Source organism: Lactuca virosa, chromosome 1 (genome assembly GCF_052849685.1).
Source record: "Lactuca virosa cultivar CGN04683 chromosome 1, Lactuca_virosa_CGN04683_v6, whole genome shotgun sequence".
NCBI lineage: Eukaryota > Viridiplantae > Streptophyta > Magnoliopsida > Asterales > Asteraceae > Lactuca > Lactuca virosa.
In genome coordinates, this window is record NC_136426.1 from 236,235,946 (window position 1) to 236,254,621 (window position 18,676).

At 37.6% G+C, this 18,676-nt stretch overlaps 3 protein-coding genes across 4 annotated transcripts; 2 read left to right on the forward strand and 1 right to left on the reverse strand.

The window, feature by feature from the left end:
• The first annotated feature begins 2,521 nt into the window (after positions 1-2,521).
• LOC145128317 (uncharacterized) lies at positions 2,522-3,574 on the forward strand. Its single transcript, XM_079063126.1, has one exon. The coding sequence runs from the start codon at positions 2,522-2,524 to the stop codon at positions 3,572-3,574; it is 1,053 nt and encodes a 350-aa protein (XP_078919252.1).
• Positions 3,575-3,595: 21 nt separating this feature from the next.
• LOC145128326 (uncharacterized) lies at positions 3,596-10,068 on the forward strand. Its single transcript, XM_079063135.1, has 6 exons — positions 3,596-3,869; positions 3,952-5,039; positions 5,119-5,733; positions 9,178-9,235; positions 9,317-9,561; positions 10,036-10,068. Exons 1-6 carry the CDS (start codon positions 3,596-3,598, stop codon positions 10,066-10,068), a joined length of 2,313 nt encoding a protein of 770 aa, XP_078919261.1.
• A 2,764-nt stretch (positions 10,069-12,832) lies between these two features.
• Positions 12,833-17,774, reverse strand: LOC145165374 (protein EMSY-LIKE 3-like). Of its 2 annotated transcripts, none has more exons than XR_013740040.1 (10): positions 17,589-17,773; positions 16,435-16,625; positions 16,228-16,337; positions 15,988-16,141; positions 15,332-15,547; positions 15,181-15,249; positions 14,525-14,749; positions 14,355-14,423; positions 14,109-14,249; positions 12,833-13,166 (listed from the first exon to the last, which is right to left on the reverse strand). XR_013740040.1 is itself a non-coding variant. In XM_079084107.1 (10 exons), exons 1-10 carry the CDS (start codon positions 17,614-17,616, stop codon positions 13,120-13,122), a joined length of 1,164 nt encoding a protein of 387 aa, XP_078940233.1. In that variant the 5' UTR covers positions 17,617-17,774; the 3' UTR covers positions 12,833-13,119. The 2 variants fall into 2 exon arrangements, 1 of the variants encoding a protein (XP_078940233.1); XM_079084107.1 differs by having other exon boundaries at positions 14,195-14,249; positions 17,589-17,774.
• Between the last annotated feature and the right edge of the window lie 902 nt (positions 17,775-18,676).

An 18,676-nucleotide genomic window follows, 5' to 3' on the forward strand; every position in this document is an offset into this window, starting at 1 on the left:
GTTGGTCCTTTCAAAATCCTCCAGAGGATTGGTAAACAAGCATACCGCTTGGAATTGCCTGAAGATTTGGCAGGTATTCATGATGTCTTTCATGTGAGTTATCTGCGCAAATGCTTAAGCATGTATGATGAAGCAGTTCCGTTATCCGAAGTGAAACTGGATAATCAGTTAACTTATGTAGAAGAGTCTTAAGAGATCGCAAACGAAAGAACGACTAAGCTACGTAATAAAGAAGTAGAGTTGGTGCTTGTCAAGTGGAAACACCATAGAGGCCCGAACTATACTTGGGAGAATAAGAATGAGATAAGAGCAAAATATCCCCATTTATTTTAATCGATGTAATTTCGGGGACGAAATCCTCAAAAGGAGGAGGTATTTGTAACATACACGTTTTGAAATCGTGTTTTAAGTAAATAATATTATGAAATATTATGTGATATTGAGTATTGAGTTCTAACAGATAGTTTTTACTAGAAATGAAGTAAAACTATGTTTAGAATCACTCGGAAAATATTGGAAGTCTTATGAGATTCCAATTAAAAGTTAAAATATCGAAATTTAACAAAAATATAAAATTTGAAATAAGTAAAATTTTATTATTGAAAGTCGTAGATAATCTCGTTAGAAACATTTAGGCGAAAACCTCATCGAAATCCGAGTTATAACGAAGAAGTTATGACCAATCGAAGATCCGCGACAAAACCGGCAAGACGCCGAATGATGTAAAAAGTGAGTTTTTGATAAACTACTTGTTAGCCTTAGTGATCTAAATGAAAGTCGTAGTATTCGTTAAATCGAGAATTTTGATAAAAAGAACGCCAAAATCTGACTTCGTATGAGGAAGTTATGATTTTTCTAAGTTTCGGCTTAGCAGTTGACAGCTAAAAACTCGAATTTTAGATCGAGTGATTTTAGCCGAAACAACCTAAACGAGAATCGAAGGTTTCGTCAATAGCAGTACAACGGTAAAAAGTCTGACGAAAACGGACGTCGGATGAAGAAGTTATGAATTTTTAACGGATTTACCAGTCCCGGTCTGTTAAAAATAATAATATTAAAATAAAGTCAAAATTATCCGACGAAGTCTAAACAAAAGTTGTAGAGCATAATTTTCCCTACGCGTGCACATAAAAGAACGTCAAAAACGGAGCTCGTATGCGAAATTTATGGATTTTAGAAGTTCGGGGCTCAAAAATCGAGAAATCCTTGAAAACCGAGAAGAATCGCAGGGCTCAGCTTCGGCCACGTCGCCCTTCTCGCATGCAGACGCGTGTCCGAGCCGGAGAACCAAGCGATGCGAGGTCCAATGGCCTTCCGACGCGTGCCACCTCCGTGTCAAGTCCGAAACGCGCCTGCTGTTCCGACCCTCGCATCCGAGCCTCGCCCTTCTGCCGAGTATACCAAGCCTCGCAGCCACCTGCCCTCTTCCTCTCGCTTCGGATCCGAACCTGGGCCATATATAAGGGGTGCGAGACCTCCCGGGTAAATGTTAGAAAATGTGTCTTTTTCACCCCTAAACTTATATTTCTTCTACTTCCACTTCCCCCGAAGCCCCGGGATTATTTCCAACGCCCGAAACACGCCCCAAAGTTGCCGAGAAGCCCGAAAAATTTATATTTTCGGTTTTGAAGCCCTACCCTCGCAGGGCCCGGTTTTCAACGAAGAAAGCTAATTATAGTAACGAAGTGCTACCCAAATTACTATTTTAACTCCCGGTTATTTCACGGTGAGTTCAATATATAGGAACAATTGTATGTTATGTGTTATATGTGCTATGTGCTTTTCCCGTGTTATTTTTTTTTTCCTGCTATTTATGATAGCAAAGCTATACCTTTGACCATGTGATCAGTGAAAGGACTTAGATTCACGGTGGTACTGGTACGTAGCCTCTGGCCATGTAGAGCATGTCTCCGTAAGAGAATGACTTTTATTCTATGGCATTGGCAGATGGTTAGACAGGGCTATAAGCCTGAAATCTACCGAAATGTTAAATTAGAAAGTGTATGTCTTCCGTGCCATTTGGGCTGAAGCTTTATTGATCGTATATCTTCGTATCAAATCATTGATTGATATGGAAAGTTTGTCAGATGATTCACATATGCCTTTGTTGTTCCTTGTTCCTCCTTGCTTCTACCATATTGAAGTATATATGGCATAACGTTATATTGTATCTATTTTTGAACTCACTAAGCGTCACTGCTTACCCCTCTCAATGTTTAACAATTGCAGGCAATAAGCAACCAGTATAGTTATATACTGATAGAAGATTTTGAATAGTTGAAACTATTGTATATAGTAATCATGTATGTATAACTTATAGTATCCTGGGAAGTTATGTAACATATAAAAATTTGTAGTAGTCAGTTTGTATCCAGTCTTATGTAAACAAGTTATCAATGTAAAATATTGTTTTTATGAATATGCAAGTAGCATGTTTTTGGAGTAACAATTGTCAAGTATGAAAGTTTGGGTCTTTCAGAAATATGATAGTTTAGAAAGGGGTTCTTTCAATATTGTATCTATGCGAGAGTACTACTGCTATAAGTTTCAAAACCGGTCAAATTATAATGTAATTTTGATGGGAGGGAGATTACTACAGCAGTTTGTAGTGGATATCTACATCAAGCTTGAGACTGCACGTTTGGATTTTTGTAGAAAAAACCAGTACAGAATAAGAGCGGATTTATACCAAGGTGTTGTGGACTGTGTTAATGCCGGTGAGGTTCGATCAAATATGATAGGGCAGCGTGTTGTGTTGCCTGCAAGTTTCATCGGAGGCCCCCGTGACATGCGGCGAAGATTTCTTGACGCCATGACTTTAGTTCAAGATGACGGGAAGCCTGACATCTTCCTTACAATGACATGCAATCCAAACTGGCCGGAAATAAAAAATGAGCTACTCCATTGGCAGACGTCTCAAGATCGACCGGACCTTGTGTCAAGAGTTTTTCGTGCTAAGTTAGAGGATCTTAAGAAACAACTCTTTACAAATCACGTCCTCGGCGTGGTGGGTTCATACGTTTATGTCATTGAGTATCAAAAACGTGGTTTGCCGCATGCACATTTCCTCCTGATAATGAAACCTCCATACAAGCTTACTAATGCTAACCATTACGACAAAATAGTATGTGCTGAAATTCCAGACCCAAAAAGGTATCCTGAAATGCACGAATTAGTCGTCTCACACATGATCCATGGTCCTTGCGGTGGCTTAAACTCTGACTGTCCTTGTATGAATAATGAGCAAAAGAAATGCCGTTTTAGATACCCTCGGCAATTCAATGAAACCACGTTACAAGGAAAGGACTCATATCTTGTTTACCGAAGGAGAGATAATGGTATAGAGGTGGACGTATGTGGCAATAAGATGGATAACAGATGGGTTGTCCCATATAACCCAAAGTTGTTAATGATGTTTAATTGTCATTTGAATGTTGAGGTCTGCTCGAGTATAACCTCTGTGAAATATGTGTTTAAGTATATTTACAAGGGTCATGACAAACAAGTTATCAATATTGATCCGGATGGACAACCTATCGCTATTAATGAGATAAAACGGTTTCAGGATGCATGATATGTCTCACCTCCAGAGGCCATGTGGAGGATTTTTAGCTTCCCTCTTTCTCAGATCCACCCTTTTGTGATGGATTTGCAGGTGCATCTCCCAAATCAGCAGATGGTTAGGTTCAGTGAGGATGATACACTGACTAGCGTTGTTGAGAAGGAGAAAGATAGGAGAAAAATGTTGACTGCTTTTTTTCTAAAAAATAAAGAAGATAACAGTGAGAGAGAGTATAAATATAGAGATTTTCCAAAAGAGCTCACGTCGTTGGCATCATCGAAAACAAGGATTAATGCGGGGTCGTATGGTTTCTGCCAACCCCGCTGAAGGGGAGTGATACTACCTTCGTCTACTTTTATTGCATATTAGTGGGCCTACGTGTTTTGAAGATCTCTACACAGTCAACAATGTACAACACCCAACATTTCGGAAAGCAGCTCTTGAAAGAGGGTTAATAGAGTCTGATGATGGTTTATCACAATGTCTTGCAGAGGCATCTTTATTTCAAGCTCCTATTGCTCTTAGAAGGATGTTTGCAACGATATTGACTTTTTGTGAGCCAGGAGATGTTCGTAAGTTATGGGATGACCACTACAATGCTCTTTCAGAAGATTATAGGCGACAATATGGAAGTGTTGAGAGAGTCCAAAATATGGTCCTCACCGACATCAAGGTATTCCTACCATCTATGAGTGACAACATTGATGGTTTTGATCTTCTAAAGATAAATGAAAATGTCAATTTAGAATCTGGAGTTTTTCATGAGGTACAAGAGGAATGCTCTATTGTTTTAGAATCGGAACATTTACAAGGCCGAGATTTTCTCAATCCTGAACAAAAATTTGCGTATGATGAGATAATGCGGCATGTACATGGTAATATTCCAAGAGTTTTCTTCATAGATGGTCGCGGAGGAACAGGAAAAACATTTTTGTACAAAGCTTTACTTGCTAATATTCGTTCGTGTGGTCATATTGCACTGGCGACCGCTTCATCGAGTGTTGCGGCTAATAACATGCCTGGGGAGAGAACAGCTCACTCTCGCTTTAAACTTCCTATTAATCTTGAAAATAATTCGGTCTGCAAGATTTCAAGACAAAGTGGTACTGCTAAACTGCTTCGGACTGCAAAAGTAATCATATGGGATGAAGCGTCGATGGCTAAAAGACATGCGTTGGAGGCGTTGGACCGAACAATGAAAGATATCACTGGGGTGATGCTGTCATTTGGTGGAAAGATAATGGTTTTGGGAGGTGATTTCAGACACGTTTTGTCTGTCGTTAGACGTGGAACACGAGCACAGACTGTGGATTCTAGCATACGAATGTCGCCTCTTTGGTCTTCGATTATCAAGTTGCGGTTAACTATAAATATGAGAGCACTAACCGATCCATGGTTCTCAGACTTTCTATTACATGTTGGTGATGGAGTTGAAGAAACAGTGCAGGGAAACTTTATTCGCATCCCTGATGATATGGTAATTCCCTTCACTGAAAAAAAGAAAAGTCATTGAATGCTTTGATTGATGCAATCTTTCCATCCTTGGAAATTAATAGATCTCAAACCGATTATATTATTTCGCGTGCAATATTATCCACAAGAATGATAGTGTCGATGAGATTAATGATTTATTGATCGGCCGATTCCATGGAGAAGAGAAATTTTACTACAGTTTTGATGAAGCTGAAGACGATATAAATAACTTATATCCTGTGGAATTCTTGAACACACTCAGTGTTAGCGGTTTACCCCCTCATTACCTACGACTGAAAGTTGGATGTCCGATAATACTGTTACGGAATCACGACCCATCAAATGGATTGTGTAACGGCACCCGATTGATATGTAAAGGTTTTCAACACAATTTAATAGATGCTGAAATAACTGTCGGTCAACATGCTGGAAAGAGAGTTTTTTTGCCAAGGATTCCTCTATCTCCGTCTGAAGATGACATGTTCCTGTTCAAGCTAAAGAGAAAACAGTTTCCAATCCAATTATGTTTCGCAATGACAATCAATAAGGCCCAGGGACAAACAATTCCAAATGTAGAAATTTATCTTCCAGAATCGGTTTTCTCGCACAGACAGCTTTATGTGGCATTATCCAGAGGGGTATCACGTGGGAAAACAAAAGTATTAGTCATCCCTGATGAACAATTCAACGGTAGTGGAGTATGTACTGTAAATGTGGTGTATAAAGAAGTGTTGCATGATCAATAATGCACAATCAATCATGTTTTCATTTGCATTTGTAAAGAATCCAAACTTTTCATTTTTAATTTTTATTGATTTTGTATTAGTTAGCATATCTCTTAATAACGTTATTTCAATTGGTTATTTTATGTTATTTTTACCGTGTTGTGTCATGTTTGTCTTATTTTAATTGGTTCGTTTCGTGTCAATGTAAAAAAACAAGTTATCGTGTGATGCCGTGTCATACTAAAACACGGCATGACACCCCAATTTGATAGCACTAATTGAGGAAAACGATTCTCATAAAGAAAACAATTTACCCAATAAGACAATCAACTTTACCTTTTTAATCAGGAAAAGTAGTTTTAACCCAAAATAGCAACATACATATAACTTTAAATCAAAACAAAAACATACTTATATTTGAAGTCCAAGAAACAAATCGCCTCTAGAAACTAATTTCCGTAAAAACTATTCACACCCGTCGTTTGGCGCGGGTAAACGGCTAGTATATATATATATATATATATATATATATATATATATATATATATATATATATATATATATATATATATATATATAGGATTAGGTTCTATGGAAAATGAATATTTAGGGCATCAAGTTAGGAGCCAATATTTAAATGACACTTGTCTTATTGTAGAAGTTATTGAAATTACAAAACTCGTTTTTATGATTGGGTTAAATTTACCAATTTAGTTCCATGTAGTTTTCTTAAAATTATATGTTTAGTCCAACTGTATTTGTTTAGATCCCGCAACCAACCCCTCATCTTCCCTCCAGTTTCATTTTCCCTTTCTAGTTCATCATCCTCGCCCATGAAGAAGAAACCTAAAAAAAATCTATACGTTTAACAAAATTGATAAAATCAAAATATACTGAGGGAAAAGGTTGGGTACCACCACTATCTTTTACCAGATACAACATCCAAATGAAAAGCTAAAAACTATTTCATCTTCACTGTGAATCTCCATATCGAAATTCAAATTCAAATCACATATCTCAAATCTAAGTCCCACCCATTACACTGACTTCGCTATACATATCTATTTTCATCTTTCATCTTCATTTTTATCAATGATTTCTGAAAGAACACACATACACACTAGATTTTCAAAAATTGATCCTAAGTTTCAATTTTGAACATCACCAACATCAAATGCATCAAATTGATAAAGGATAAGAAGAAAAAGTTCATAACATAAAGTGTGGAAACAGTTAAGGAGGAGCATAAATCAGAAATCAAAATATGTATAGAAAGGATAAAAAATCACAGTCGCCGGAGCAAATCTGACAACAATGTTGTCGCTGCCACCATTGTCTCTCTCTTACTCTCAATTCTCTACTTCCCCATTGTTGTATCTCCCATTATCCAGACTTTCAATAAATGGTACCATCAGAAAACTTTTCTAGGTTTTCTTTTGAAAAGTATTTAACAATCGGTAACAAAAATCTCACCGATAAACCATTTTTTGTGCGGCTTTAGGACAGGGAGGGCGGCGCCGGCAGAAATCTGCATAGTTTCTTCTTCAAAGGCATAGTCGATCCCTGGTGGAGGTTACAAGGAAGCGGCTTTCGCAAGTTTGATGAAGACGCATAGATTTGTTGGAGACGAGCGACGAGGCATCGCAGAGATGAGAGGAGAAGTGTGGTTGTCTACACAAATTGATTATGGTTAGAATTTGTGGTCAGAATGATAGGCGGCTAGGGTTTATCATCGTTGGATCAGGTTGCTCTCGATCCCTGGTTTTGGTGTTTAGATTTCCTGATTAATTTGATTATATTTGTTTTGGTTCTGAGAGATTTTGGTTCTCGAGAATGAAATAGACGAAGGTTTTCATAGGAAGAGGAAATCATTTTCTCGGGGAAACATAAAAGAAGGAGAGTATTAAACCTAAAATATAACCAAAGATACAAATTACCTCAAATTATTTTTACCGTGTTGTGTCATGTTTGTCTTATTTTAATTGGTTCGTTTCGTGTCAATGTAAAAAAACAACTTATCGTGTGATGTCGTGTCGGACTAAAACACGACATGACACCCCAATTTGATAGCACTAATTGAGGAAAACGATTCTCATAAAGAAAACAATTTACCCAATAAGACAATCAACTTTACCTTTTTAATCAGGAAAAGTAGTTTTAACCCAAAATAGCAACATACATATAACTTTAAATCAAAACAAAAACATACTTATATTTGAAGTCCAAGAAACAAATCGTTTCTAGAAACTAATTTCCGTAAAAACTATTCACACCCGTCGCTTGGCGCGGGTAAACGGCTAGTATCTATATATATATATATATATATATATATATATATATATATATATATATATATATATATATATATATATATATATATATATATATATATATATATATATATATATAAGCACAAGAGTTTAAGAAACAGTAGACTTTATGTTGTTCTGATTTTCGCCACAGAGCTTTCAAAAAATTACAGTTTTCGTACCTTACTTCTTGCTTTCTGTCAATTTCATCCTACTTTAATTTTTTACTTTTCGTCCTTGCATTCTTTTTTTAACACTTTTCTGGTCCTTCTCTTTGAAGTCGATCACATCTGATCATCCACCGTCATTCATGCCCAATGAAATCAAGCGGTCCAGGATGAAGTCATCGGCTATATCTGTCTTGCAACCTCAAAGCCTTTACTTCACCTCTATCTCTATGTTGTTTACTATCGGCTTCTATCATCACCACTACAGAAAACTCAACACCTCCTCCAGTCATCGCATTCCCCCTCCCCCTCCTAAAGCAACTACCATCCTCTCACTCGAAAATGATCCGGGCTCGATTTCTCCAGCACCATCGCAACCGAAGACTGGAAAAGGACTCAAGCCACCAACTAAACCATCGATGCTCCATCGGACCACCAGTTGCAATTGATTCCGAGCTTGCGAACAATTTCTGCAACTGTTAGTAATACCGATTTTTTTAGCTCCCATATGATCAATTTCCAAGCATATGATTTCTGATTTTGCATACTTATTTATGTGATTGATTGTTGAATCCAATTTTAAAGCTAATTTTGCATATTGATTGGTAATGATTTATGATTTTGAGGAGATTCCCTCTAAATTCATACGGATGCAAAAGAAATAAAAATACCATCTTACCCTTGCCCCTTTTATCTTCAGCAAATTAGGTTTGGGACCTCAATCATCTCAACAATTGCCTTCTTCTATGTCATCTTCTCATTTTCTTAACAAAAACGTCTTTTTTTTCAAATTGTTGCTACGATTTCGTTTATTTTTTGGATGGATTCTTTTTGAGTTTTGACATCAGCGAATTGTGGATGTTAAAAACTAGACTTTGTAAGGTTGCGTTTAGTTATGGAAAAACAGTTTTCATTTTCCGTTTTTTGTTTTCTCATTTCAGTTTTCGTTTTCCGTTTTCAGTTTTCATTGGAAAATTTTAAAAACACGTTTAGTTAAAAGTTATTCGTTTTTCATTTTCAGTTTTAGAAAATTAGAAAACGTGTTTAGATGTGTATTTTTCTATCGGTTTTCATTTTTAGAAAACGGTAGCGGTGGTAGGGTGGGCATGGGGACGGTGGCGGTGACGGTGGTGGGGGCAGCGGCGGGGGGCAGTGGTGGTGTCGATGATGGCGACGGTGGTGGTGGTGGTGGCAGTGGCGGTGGCAGCGGGGTGGCGGTGGTGGTGGTGATGACAGACGGTGGTGGTGGCGGCGACAATTGTGGCAGTGGTGATGATGGCGGCGATGGTGTTGGTGATAGGATAGTGGTGGTGGTGATGGTGATGGTAGGTCGGTGATTGTGGTAGTGGTGTTGGGTGGGTGTATGTGTGTGTGTGTGTGTGTGTTTGTGTTTGTGGGGGTGGAGTGGGTGTGGGTGTGGGTGTGAGTTTGTGGGTGTGGGTGTGGGTGTGTGTGTGTTTGTGGGGGTGTGGGTGGGGTGGGTGTGTGTTTGTGGGTGTGTGTTTGTGGTGGTGTGGGTGGGGGTGTGTGTGTGTTTGTGGGGGTGTGTGTGTGTGTGTTTGTGGGTGTAGGGGTTGGTGTGTGTGTGTTTGTAGGGGTGTGGGTGTGTGTGTTGTGGGTGTGTGTGTTTGTGGGTGTGTGTGTGTGTGTGTGTGTGTGTGTGTGTGTTTGTGTTTGTAGGGGTGTGGGTGTGTGTGTTGTGGGTGTGTGTGTTTGTGGGTGTGTGTGTGTGTGTTTGTGTGTGTGTGTGTGTGTGTTTGTGGGGGTGGGGGTGGGGGTGAGCTTGGGAGTGAGTGTAGGTAGGTAAGGGTGTGGTGGGTTGGAGGTGTTAAGGTGAGGGTAGGTAGAGGTGGATGGGGTGGAAGTTGGTGTTTATATTTTAGAAAAATTTTGGAATTAGAAAAATATGGAAAACAATGATTATTGGTTTTCCAAAAATTTCCAACTTCTTTGTAATTTTAGAAAACGGAAAATTTTCATGAAAAATTTAGAAAAACAGACGAACTAAACGCGTTTTCAAAATTCTCATTTTTCTTGGAGAATTTTTCTGGAAAACGGCCCATTTTTCCGGAAAAATTTTCCAAGAAAAATGAGAATTTTGAAAACGCGTTTAGTTCGCATATTTTTCTAAATTTTTCACGGAAATGAAATTTTCCGTTTTCTAAAATTACAAAGAAGTTGGAAATTTTTGGAAAACCGATAATCATTGTTTTCCACATTTTTCTAATTCCAAATTTTTTCTAAAATATAAACACCCACTCCCACCCCATCCACCACTACTTATCATCACCTTAACACCCCCAACCCACCACACCCCTACCTACCTACACTCACTCCCACCCCATCCACCACTACCTATCATCACCTTAACACCCCCAACCCACCACACCCCTACCTACCTACACTCACTCCCAAGCCCACCCCCACAAACACACACACACATACACCCACAAACACACCAACCCCCACAAACACACACACACCCACAAACTCACACCCACACCCACCCCACTCACACCAACACACACACACATACACACACACACACACACACCTACCCAACACCACTACCACAATCACCGACCTACCATCACCATCACCATCACCACCACCGCCGCCATCACCACCACTGCCATAATTGCCGCCACCCCGCTGCCACCACCACCACCACCGTCGCCATCATCGACACCGCCACCGCCATCCGCCGCTGCCCCCACCACCACCACCGCCACCGTCCCCATGCCCTCCCTACCACCGCTACCGTTTTCTAAAAATGAAAAACCGATAGAAAAATACACATTTAAACACGTTTTCTAATTTTCTAAAACTGAAAATGAATAATGAATAAGTTTTAACTAAAGCGTTCTCTAAATTTTCCAATGAAAACCGGAAACGGAAAACGAAAACTGAAAAGGAAAAACAAAAAACAGAAAATGAAAAATGTTTGTCCGTAACTAAACGCAACCTTAGGGTGCGTTTAGTTGCGGAAAAATGAGCCGTTTTCCAAAAAAAAAAACTTTAAGAAAAACGAGAATTTTGAAAACGTGTTTAGTTCGTCTATTTTTCTAAATTTTTCACGGAAAATGAAAATTTTTCGTTTTCTAAAATTACAAAGAAGTTGGAAACTTTTGGAAAACTGATAATCATTGTTTTCCATATTTTTCTAATTCCAAAATTTTTCTAAAATATAAACATACACCCACTTCCACCCCATCCACCTCTACCTACCCCCACCTTAACACCCCCAACCTACCATACCCCTACCCCCTCCCCCCCCCCCCCCCACATACACCCATCCCCATCCCCACCCCCACAAACACACATAAACCCACACCTACCCCACCCCCACAAACACACACACACACACACAGGCCCACTCCCACCCTCACATACACACACAGTGTACCCACCCACACACACCCACCCCCACAAACACACACATCCACAAACACACACAGACACACCCATCTACCCAACACCACTACCACAATCACCGACCTACCATCACCATCACCACCACCACCTCTACCTACCCCCACCTTAACACCCCCAACCTACCATACCCCTACCCCCTCCCCCCCCCCCCCCCCCCCACATACACCCATCCCCATCCCCACCCCCACAAACACACATAAACCCACACCTACCCCACCCCCACAAACACACACACACACACAGAGGCCCACTCCCACCCTCACATACACACACAGTGTACCCACCCACACACACCCACCCCCACAAACACACACATCCACAAACACACACAGACACACCCATCTACCCAACACCACTACCACAATCACCGACCTACCATCACCATCACCACCACCACCGCCGCCATCACCACTACTGACACAATTGACGCCACCACCACCGCCTGTCATCACCACCACCATCGCCGACCCGCTACAACCGCCACCCCCACCCCCATCCTATCACCGCTACCGTTTGCTAAAAATGAAAATCGATAGAAAAATATACATCTAAACACATTTTCTAATTTTCTAAAACTGAAAATGAAAAATAAATAAGTTTTAACTAAACGCGTTTTCTAAATTTTCCAATGAAAAATAAAAACGGAAAACGGAAACTGAAAAGGGAAAATGAAAACTATTTTTCTGTAACTAAACACAACATTAGTGTTTTCAACAAACCCATTACACAACATTAGTGTCCAGACCTATCCAAACCCCAAGGAAATCCATTGCACAAATTCGTCCGGACCCATCCAATCCCGCACCAATGGCGCACGGGGTCTTCCTCTAGTTAATTTATCAAGTTACATCAAAAACTCATAACATATTTCGAAATTCAGATCAAATCAAAATTTGGTGATTATTTTTGGGATTTACAATAAATTTATAAAATAAAAAAAAAAAAAAAAAAAAAAAAAACGGTCAGAATGTCACATGTTACTATCAATAATTGTCATTTTTCCTATTGTGTACTTATAAAAAGAAATAAATTACAACTTTTTTAAAAATAGAAAAAACAACAAACACGTTTCAAGGCCATTTCTTCCTTCAAATACAAGTGCTGTAGTGCAGACCAGAAACCTCATAAAAAACCCTTCAAACGATCAAAAAGGCAAAAATATGTGAAAAATAATTTCTAAAAAATATGTGAAAAACAATTTCTACAACAAGCTTAAACGTAAATTACCAAACTACCCCCTTCCCCAAAAACTAATAAATACACATTACAAGCAGTAACTTCATAAACCTGGAGATTTATCACATTTTACAACAATTCCCTGGCTAGTATAAAATCTATGATTGATTTTAAATGTGCAAAATATAGATTATCTTTGCCTTCACGGTCACATTTTGGGCAAGTGCTCATTAAAATCTGTTTTGGCACACATGAGGATGAGGGCATAATTGTCATTCTTGATTCATCAGCTGCCCATGCAAGAACCAACCACCTTCATCTGTATAATGAACAAGGACGGTTAACTGCATCCTATTCCTAAATATGCATGCACACTCCAAACACAATCCAACAAACGACAATTACAATCCTATGGTAATCAACTCATATTTATGATTTATGGAATGGAATTCAATAATCAATATTAAATAAAGTTTTAGAAATTTATTTATACTTTCATACTATTACTACTAGTATTAGTTTAAGGTAATACATGAAACATTGAAATTGAAGGAATTCGATGGAACTGAAATTTGTCCATTTGATTTGGCAACCAAGCGAAATCCATGAAACATGGAATGGAATCTTGAACTATGATTCCATCCTTTGAATGGAGAGATTACCAAGGTAATGGAATGATTCATTACACTCCCTGATCATGTTTGGTTGGTCTATAGGAATAAAACGAATTTCCATGAGCCTTTATGAAGGAAGAGATTAAACATGCTAAGGAATGAAAAGCAACAAAATGGAAGGTCTCACATTCCAACAGACAAAACCAAAAAAGATTATTATTATTTTTTTTCATAATAATTTGTACCAAATTTCTAAATTTGCGTGAACTTGACATCGATCTATGCATGAAGAAGCACTGGACCCATGGATCTATTTTTTTTTCTACCTTGCAGTTTCAATCTTTTTCTTATTAGAACTTTATAATTTAAAAATTCCACCCAATTATAGCTTTGCTTTGTTTCAAAGTACAGTGATGTAAAGAAGAAATGCTATAATAAACACAGCAAAGAAACTACGTTGCCATTTCTTGCGTTTAACCCTCTATAAAATGATCAACTACTCTCTGAAACATTCTTCAATGATTATTATAATATGGAAATATTGTATATCAAAATGATAACAATCAGCATGTAATGTAATGCAATTAGTGTGGGATTCGATTGTAACTAGCAAATTCGCATGAAAATATAAAAAAGTTGAGATTTACCCATTTTTAGCAAAAGAATCGAAACTTTTTTGTGTACCACGGTTTGTATGATTATGATTTATGATTAAAAAAAGTAGCAGTTTCACCGTCGGATATATCAGCAAGCCTGGCAATGGCATCAGCAAGCGCCTGTTCATGTTCCTGCATTACATAACAAAAAACAAAATGACTAACAAGCCCTCTTGACTTACTTGAGCATTAAAAAAATATAATAATAATAATATGACTCTTTTTTTTAACACTAACCTTGAGCAATTTCTTAGCTTTCTCTATTTCAAGAGGATCTTGATGACCAGAACCGAACACCCTCTCCACCTGCACATAAATAATATTGTTGTTAACCAGATGAATAGACTTGAACATATATATATATATATATATATATATATATATATATGGATGTTGGTTGGTGTTACCTCTTTTATTAGAGCATCAGTGTGAAGTAATCGAATATCATGTGGAGGGTTCTTTCCTATGCCATTTTGTGATGGTGGGATTGGGAAATTTTTTTCTTTTCTTGTCAGTGCTTTTGTCAATGTCATCCCTCGCCCTCTTCCTAATCCTAATCGCTTGTAACCACCTTTCTCTTTGTAAGGAATTCTAGGGTCTTCCCCTTCCCACTGTATATCCTCCGCCGAAATCTGATGCATCAACATACCATCACTAACACCACAACACAACTCACTCAAACCTAAAATAAGATTATAATAAAAATTAAAAATATATATTTTCTCGAAAATCATCACCTTTTTATTAAGAGATCCATCCGTGTGTCATATATATATATATATATATATATATATATATATATATATATATATAGTTAAAAAAAAAAAAAAAAAAACAACCCTGTCCGTTCCATTCCAACAGAATAAACCATTCCTGATGACTGATTCCATCATACCAAGCACTACCTACGCAAGACTAAGGCAGTTTTTCTTTTTACAAATGTCATAGAAGCTTCCCATTCCCATGAATAGCTTTCCAGTTTTATCCACCCACTTACAATAGTTTAGCTTTTCACCCTGGATCATCGTGGCATCTATAAAAATACTTCTAGTTCCATACTTACCTCTGCAAGATTAACCCATTCCCAAGTCTCACTTGCGGTATGTATATCATAAACTAATGCATGTCGACCCTGAAAACCATAACAAGAAATTTTCAGCATAACTTTGGGGTTTGGATATACTATTACTATACATGTTGAAAAGTCAAATTACCTCAATAGGATTATAATCCGTTATAACAGCTTCATAAAAGTTGTTGTCATCAGGCCACCTCGTTCTCACTTTTCTCCCAATCAATGATGCTGTCTCGTTAACAAGTGCATCACAAGTGACACGATTACCAACTTCCCCTCTTCCGCTTCCAGTGGGGCCACAAGAGGAAGGATACTGCATTTTCATTGAAGATGCTCCAGCCCCACCCCCCATCATCTAACATATAACATAAAGGCCAATGTCACTAGATAGTAACCAAGTTTTAAATTTTTGTCTGATTTTGGGATTTTGCTTATTTAAAACAACTTATGCTTTTTTTTTTTAAAATGCTTATTGTGTGGTATGGTATCAAAACGGAGTTTAGGGGATTTGCTTACGTTGTACCAAAACGCAATAAGCCGATGAGTTGTTTTTTAGTGTTTGGCAAATTCTGCTTATACATGTAAAATGACCGACCAAAGGCGACATTGGTAAAAAGGAAAAGTTAATGGAACTGTTTCGATTAGCTTGTCATGTCGTATATACACATGACATGAGCAAAGAATAAAGACAACATAATATTAATATATGAAATTACATAACAATGGAACAAAAAAAGTTGAGTGTTGAAGAAGGTTTTGAACAAGTGTGAGTAAAGAAATCTGGTTTTTGCTTACAGATTTCTTATTTTTGAGCTTGGTTCCTGTCAAAGGTGCTCTTCTAGCAGCTGAGGAAGATGGTTGGTTTGGGTTTGGGTTCTTACAAGATGCTGAGACAGAGGGACTGGGTGATGATGGATCATGAATAACTTGACCAGACTGCCTCCACTCCCTATTAGCATTACCATTACCGAAACATTATCCATAAAAATACAAGAGATCAAAACAGATAAAGCTTGTTTTGTAGCACCACTGGACCTTATTCTACGGATAACATCATCTGTGTTTACTTTGCCCAAAAGCTCCCTGTGTTCTTCATTCGATAATCTTAGTTCTTTTCTGAGTTCAGTAATTAGACTTTCCTTCTCCTGAAGAAATAAATACATTTCATTTGACATTTGACATTCATATTTCACAAAAAAATAATAATAATAACTGTATATATAATAATATGACAACAAGTACCCATGTAATAGCATCAGCTTGAGCTTTAAAGGCTCTTAAAACTGAACTGTATGCTTCTTGTTCAAGGAGGTGAATTTGGGCTTCCATATCAGTTTCCTCATACATTGTTGGATATTGGGCAGATCTTCCGTTTCCTGCAACACCTCTTGGAATTCTCTTTTGATGTGACGGAGGAAGATCATCATCGGTTCCTGTCACAGTTTCATATAATTTGAGTTCACCAAAATGCCAATTTCATATAATCAGTTATCTAGAGTTCAAATTTTTCTAACACTTTCACTTATCACTCTTGGAAAAGCATGGCACATAGAATCTAAAAAGACACAGAACCCACTTCTAGACCTGGAAACTTACATTCGGATGACAAGCAAAACCAAAAAAGAAATTAACAAGACAAAAGAAAGGGAGGGACTTGGGAGTGGGATGCTATATGGAATTGTGGGCAAACATACACCTGACTAAGGAACACAAAGTACGCACCTTGAAAGGGAGATGCATGAAAATCAACAGCCAATGATTAACCAAAAAAAAAAGGAAAGCTTACACATGGTCCTAGGACCCTACGTCATCACAAGCCACATGATTCTTTATACTTGTAACTTATGACAAACATCTTATTTGCGTGTCACTAACTACCCAAAAATTCAAATTTCTATATAGCCACCAACCAAAAGTTCCACTTGTCTTAATAAATTAGCTTGAGGTTCTGCCCTCTTTCCCCAGTTCCACTTGTGAACTTAACATAATGCCCTGAAGTAACCTTTATTTACTGAATAGAGCGTATTTCATCCGCCCTCCTTGGTAATGTTAACAAGGTAACTCTCAGCTTCGTGGCTTTACTTTAAATTCAAGCACATTCAACCCAAACTACTAACTACTATTAGTCAAAACAGCAAATTCCAGCTGCTGTAACAACAATACCCGTAAGACTGTCATCATACTTCGCGTATCTTACTCTTTACTTGATTTAATCGAAAAGCATACAAATTTTTTGAACATGAAAACACTAAAAAACCATTTCAGAATAAAAAAAGCTGCACGAAAAATGAATGCTGAAAGCAAGCCGTACTGATCAATAACAAGTTCAACCAAAAACCCTAGCTTACAACAAGTTGAACTTCAAAAACTGGGATCTTTGTAGAGTTAGAACTCACCGCTGCTATCGAAAGGTTCGTAGTCCATTGCCAGATTGAATATCCGGAGACTTTACCAAGTTCCACAGAAATTCACCGAAGAAAAACCTTACTTTCGCACAAAGGTCCAAAGAAACATGAAATAATGAAATTTTCGCTCTAATTTACCGTTCGGGAGGAGGTCGGAGGAATTCAGAGGTGCGGATTTGAAATTCGTTGTTTTTTTTTTTTTTTTTTTTTTTTGGGGGGGGGGGGGGGGGTTATTTCTATATAAGACCTTGTATTTTAGCTTTTTTTCGTTTTAAACCACAAATTATTATTTTTTCCGAAATAAACACCACTTTTATGATTTACTTTTTATTTCAAGGGGAATGTAACCCAAGTGTAACCGAAATAAAGTGTGTAACACTCAATAGTCTAGGGGCTATATTGTAAATATGTATGTCGTATTGCAATCAAACGATTGCAACTTAATTATGTAACCGACTCTCTTGAGCCTATAAATATGGTCTTTGCCCATATGAAATAAACAAGTTAAGTTTAAGTGTCTAAGACTTTAGTTGATCTCAAAGTTCTTCCTCTGTTGAAATAGTCGTTATATTTCTGAATAGCAGAGCCCTATCCAAACATACCCAAGATTATTCATATAATCATTCATATAATTTAAACAATCCATCGTCAATCCATCCCGACGCATCATTTAGGTATAATCATATCCTAATTTTTATTAATTTCGTCATGTCGTTAATTTTGGTATCAGAGCTAAGTATCGTTCTTATTATGATTATGAATGATAAATCTTTTGTTCATATGAATATATGTTCATCATGCATCATCATAAATTCAATGATTATTACTATGTACCTGCAAACATATTTCGTAAAAAAGTTTTTAATTCTCTGTATGAAAACTTTGGCATCATAACCACCATTATAAATATCATAAATAACAAACCCCACCATCCTATTAAAATCTATGATTTTTAGTCGTACCATTGAAAGAAAAGCTAAATTATCATTTTAAAAATTATAATCATGAGTTTTTCAAGTTTAAATATTATTAAACAAGAATTAAAGTTTTTTCGCAAAACATTGAAACAATCTAAAAAA